The 4,977-nt window shown below is 36.1% G+C and overlaps 1 protein-coding gene across 1 annotated transcript; it reads left to right on the top strand.

Moving 5' to 3' along the window:
- The first annotated feature begins 3,001 nt into the window (after positions 1-3,001).
- Positions 3,002-4,021, top strand: LOC102872388 (trace amine-associated receptor 7a-like). The gene has a single exon (XM_006885019.1). The coding sequence runs from the start codon at positions 3,002-3,004 to the stop codon at positions 4,019-4,021; it is 1,020 nt and encodes a 339-aa protein (XP_006885081.1).
- Positions 4,022-4,977: the final 956 nt, after the last annotated feature.

Raw genomic sequence — 4,977 nt, 5'->3', positions numbered from 1 at the left:
TTTTTTATTAACGATTTCATGGAAATTTTTTTAATTTTTTTTATTAATTTTAATGAAATTTTACTGAGACTTGGGGTTTCCACCCATTCATTGTTGTACTTTTCTCCCTACCCTCACCCCCCCCATTCACTTTTCTCCTTGATAAGTAAAAGAAAGACTCTTTCATTGCTATGTAATCCCTCGCCACAAGTCCACTGCACTGGCACAGCCTTTCTTAAAAATAGCCTATCTGGCAGTTCTCTGTGATATGCTGTTCCAGTCATTTTTGGATAATTTTCAGAAACATCTTGCTTGCATGTGATATTAATTATGTTGTTTGATAATTTCTACCCTCTGTCAGGTCACATTTTTTTGGAATGGGAACAAATATGGATCTCTTCTGATCAGTTGGTCAGGTGGTTGCCCTCCAAATTTCTTGGCACAACCTGGTGAATGTGTCTAGGTCAGCATCTGTTTGTTGAATTATGTCAATTAGTATGCCACTAATTCCTGGGGTCCTTCCCCACCCCCAATTCCTTCAGAGCAGCTTGATCTTCCTCCTTCATCACCATGGTCTCTTGATCATATGTTGTTTCATGGAAATCTGTGTCAGCCAGTTCTTTTTGGTACAGTGACCCTGTGTACTCTGTCCATCTTCTTTTGATGCTTCAACATTCCTCATTCAACATTCCTCCCATAGCGTCCTTAAGTACTGCAACTCCTGGCTTGGATTTGTTTTTAAATTCCTTTAGTTTTATAAATGCTGAGCAAGTTCATCCCTTTGAGTTTCCAACTCCAACTCTTTGTACATTTTATTATAATACTTTATCTTCCTATGTTGCCCTTTGAAATCTTCTTTTCAGCTCTTTAGCATCTTGACTTCTTCCCTTAGCTATGGTTTCTCAGTGCTCTAATGCAAAAGTCTCCTCTGCCATCCATCTTGGTCTTTTCTTCCTCATCTGTTTTTGTACTGACCTTTTGAATTCTTCATGAATAATATTCTTTATACCCTCCCACATCTCATCTGGTCATCACTTCTTAGTTTTCGAGGCTTCAAACCTGTTCCTAAGGTGGTCTTTAAATTCAGGAGGGATAGACTCAAGGTTCAACTTTCAGTCTTGTGCATTTAATTTTATTTTCTTTAGCTTCAGTTTGAACTTGCATACAAGTAGTTGATCTGATTCACAATCATCACCTAGCCTAGTTTTCACAGCTGTTATTGAGTTTCTCCAACATTTCCCCCCACATATGTAATCAATATGATTCCTGTGAGACGTTCCGGTGAGGGCCATGTGTATAGGCATCATTTGTGTTTCTTATAAAATGTACTTGGAATGGATAAATCATTGATGGTATAGAATTCTATCATTCTGTTTGCAGCCTCATTTCTGTCACCAGGTTCCTGTTTCTCGACTACTGATCCTTCTTCCTAGTTCCCAACTTTTGCATTCCAGTCACACCCAACATTACTAACGTGTCTTAGTTTCTTCAATTTGATTTCTGACTGCAATAGTTGGTAGAAGTGATCTATTTCCTCCTCCTTGGCTCTGGTTGTTGGAGCATAAATTTGAACGATAATATTGTCAATACCAAGTTTTTCCTGAGAGGCTAAGATTTTGAAGCTCCATCTCACATATTTTGGACATGTGCCCAAGAGGGACTGATCTTTGAAGAAGGACATCATGCTCAGAAGGGTGGAGGGGCAGTGCAGGAGACCTTAAATGAGATGGATTGATACAGTAACTGGGGCAACAGGGGTAGGTGTATTGGAGTCAGTGAGACTGGCTCAGGACAGGACAGACATGAAATCTATTGTACACAATGTTATTATGAGTATTTAAAATATAGGACTATTGAAAGAATTGTATGTAAATGATCAAGTAACACTATTAGTAAAAGCCCAAATAAACATAATGTAAATGTCCATTGACAGTGAGGCACATACAACATTTTAAGTTTTCATGTAATAGAAAATGATTAAGCAATAACAAAGAGTTCATTAACTGACATATCTAATAATATGGATAAACCTTGCTGACATTAAGGTAAATGGAAAGAAACCCAATCATAGAAGAATATAAGTTGTATACTTCTATTCATACATCATGTTAAGAAGAGACAAAGCTAAGCTACAACAATGGTTAGGTTTACTGTATGAACATACTTTCAGTTACTTTAACACAAACTAATGCTAGAAGGATTTCAAAGGTACTTAATTCAGTTTTGATGTATATGAACACTGGAATTGATTCAATGATTCCCACAAAACAGATTGGAAAATCCAATAAGGCTCTCAAATTCCCCATAAAGTCAATGTTAGGAAAAGGTTTTTTTTAAAAAAACAATTATTCTTAAAAGTATTAAGGGCTATTAACAAATGAATTAATAAATAATTTCATATAATTGATAAAAATAATCTCTAATAATCACTATGAATAAACAATATGACTTTGACCTTCTGGATAAGTTTTTAAGGAGCAAATACTATTTCATCTCTAGCATGTGAAAAGACATATCATTAACAAATCAGAAGGGCATAAATTAATTTTAAGTTTAAGCATGATAGTTATTTAAAAGTTTCCCTACTTTCCACACCTTGCTCTTTGGGGATTCAATCTTAGAGGGTAGGTGAGATGATTTAGTTACTTTCCTGAGAGGACAAATGATCTATGCACTAGAGAGGTTGGAATAAATGAGGACAAGAGTTATAATAAAAGGAGGTATCCTGAAATGAATCACACGTCAGTTCTTTGCTCTTTGAAGACCAACACTTCTCAAATATGAAGATCTAGGTAACACAAAGTGAACAGTGCTTTCTGTAACGCTGAAATTAGTTCACTGTTTACTTGAAAGGGTTTTTTTTACATCATTGTTTTTGAGAACTTGAATTTATAGGTTAAAGGAAAAAGTGAAAATGTACTGGCAATTCTTGACATACTGTATTTTTCTTTTTCAGGAGTTTTGAAAATTTGAGTTGTATATGCGCCCTAGGTGACCTTATTGCAGGATTGGAAGGAGGGTGATGAGCACTGGTGGAGCTGCCGAGTTGTGCTACGAAAACCTGAATGGATCCTGTATCAAAACTTCCTACTCCCCCGCACCTCGGGTGATTCTGTACTTGGTGTTTGGCTCCGGGGCTTTGTTAGCTGTGTTTGGAAACCTCCTGGTCATGATTTCCATTCTTCATTTCAAGCAGCTGCACTCTCCAGCCAATTTCTTGATCGCATCCCTGGCCTGCACGGACTTCCTAGTGGGAGCAACTGTGATGCCGTTCAGCACAGTGAGGTCTGTGGAGAGCTGCTGGTATTTTGGGAAGATATATTGTAAATTTCACTCTTGCTTTGAAGGCTCATTCTGTTATGCTTCTATCTACCATTTGTGTTTTATTTCTGTTGATAGATACATTGCTGTCTCGGACCCTCTGATCTATCCAACCAGGTTTACAGCATCAGTTTCTGGATTATGCATAGCCTTTTCCTGGCTTTTTTCAATTATTTATAGTTTTTCACTTCTTTATTCAGGGGTAAATGAAATTGGGCTGGAGGAACTAGTATCTGCTCTTTCCTGTGTGGGAGGCTGTCAAATTGCAGTCAATTCCAATTGGGTGTTTGTGAACTTTGCTTTATTTTTCATCCCCACACTTGTGATGGTGATCGTTTACTCCAAGATTTTTCTGATCGCCAGACAACAAGCCAGGAAAATTGAAAGCATGAGCTCTAAGCCTGAGGAATCAGCAGACAGTTACAAAGAGAGAGTGGCCAAGAGGGAGAGAAAAGCAGCTAAAACCCTGGGAATTGCGGTCATAGCATTTCTGATCTCATGGTTACCTTACTTCATTGACTCCATAATTGATGCCCTCCTTGGTTTCATCACACCCACATATATTTATGAAATATTAGTTTGGTTTGCTTACTATAACTCAGCAATGAACCCTTTGATTTATGCTTTCTTTTATCCATGGTTTCGAAAAGCCATCAAACTCATTGCCACTGGCCAAGTGTTGAGAGAAAATTCTTCAACAACACAATTATTTTCTGAGTAAGTTCTTATTTTAGGCTAGCAGAACTGGGATACATTCATCATGGAAACCAAATGGGAAGAAATATTCACATAAATGGATAAGATCTTTTAAATCATGCTTCACTTTGATCTCTGATTTCAGAATCAATTATCTTTAGTAAAGATAACATAAAATTTTAACTGTAGTAGAGCCAATTACAAATTACTAATTATAGTAGGATCAAGGTTGTAGTACAACTTTGCAGACTGAAGTTGGATTGGAGTCCAGTTCAAATCTGTCATTTAATACCGTGTCCAAGCTACCTAGCTCTCCCTGAACTTTTATTTTTCTGGTTGCACATTCCCTTACAGGAAATCTCTGCGATAATTAATGTAAAGTATATCTGTATAATACCTAGTATATATTTTGTTATTTTAGATCTTGTTTTTTATTATTTGCATGACTTTAATATGTGGCTCTGTCTTCTGTTTCTTTTCATAATTTTCCAAATAAAATCAAGAGATGCTTAAAGTGGTCTGCTCACAGAGAGGAATAGAAACAAGCATATATTTTCTGCAAAGTGAGATTTCACAGTGAGGTGGAATCAAAATAGTAGTATCAATTCAATGACTTACAATAGGACAGATAACTAACTTTTTGTGGGACAGCAATAATTTATGAAGTCAGTGTCTTTCTAGCTGGTGGACTCATGAAAACAAATCAAAATTGGGAAACCTTGCAAATTAAATATGTATGACATGATGATTTTAAACTAATGTTTGCTTTCATTATTTTATTTTAAAACTGACTTTTGTGTTTAACTTATTTTTATTTTTCTGAAAATTATTTAAAAGGAATTGGAGAATGTAGATGATAGTCTAAATTATAAATGTGTTCACTGAGGAAAGAAAACTGATGCTGGGAGTTTCGATGGGGACTTAACAGACAAGGTGATAATAGGTGTAGATCAAAAATAATTCACTATATAAAATAGAATG

Source organism: Elephantulus edwardii, unplaced genomic scaffold (assembly GCF_000299155.1).
Source record: "Elephantulus edwardii isolate Elephantulus edwardi_28Jun2011 unplaced genomic scaffold, EleEdw1.0 scaffold00039, whole genome shotgun sequence".
Taxonomy (NCBI): Eukaryota; Metazoa; Chordata; class Mammalia; order Macroscelidea; family Macroscelididae; genus Elephantulus; species Elephantulus edwardii.
The sequence above is the reverse complement of the archived record's forward strand: the minus strand, read 5'-3'. Positions and strand labels throughout refer to the sequence as shown.

What these genes read in the sequence shown, in the direction of transcription:
- LOC102872388 (XM_006885019.1), top strand. Translation starts at nt 3,002, where the DNA reads ATGAGCACTGGTGGAGCTGCCGAGTTGTGCTACGAAAACCTGAATGGA.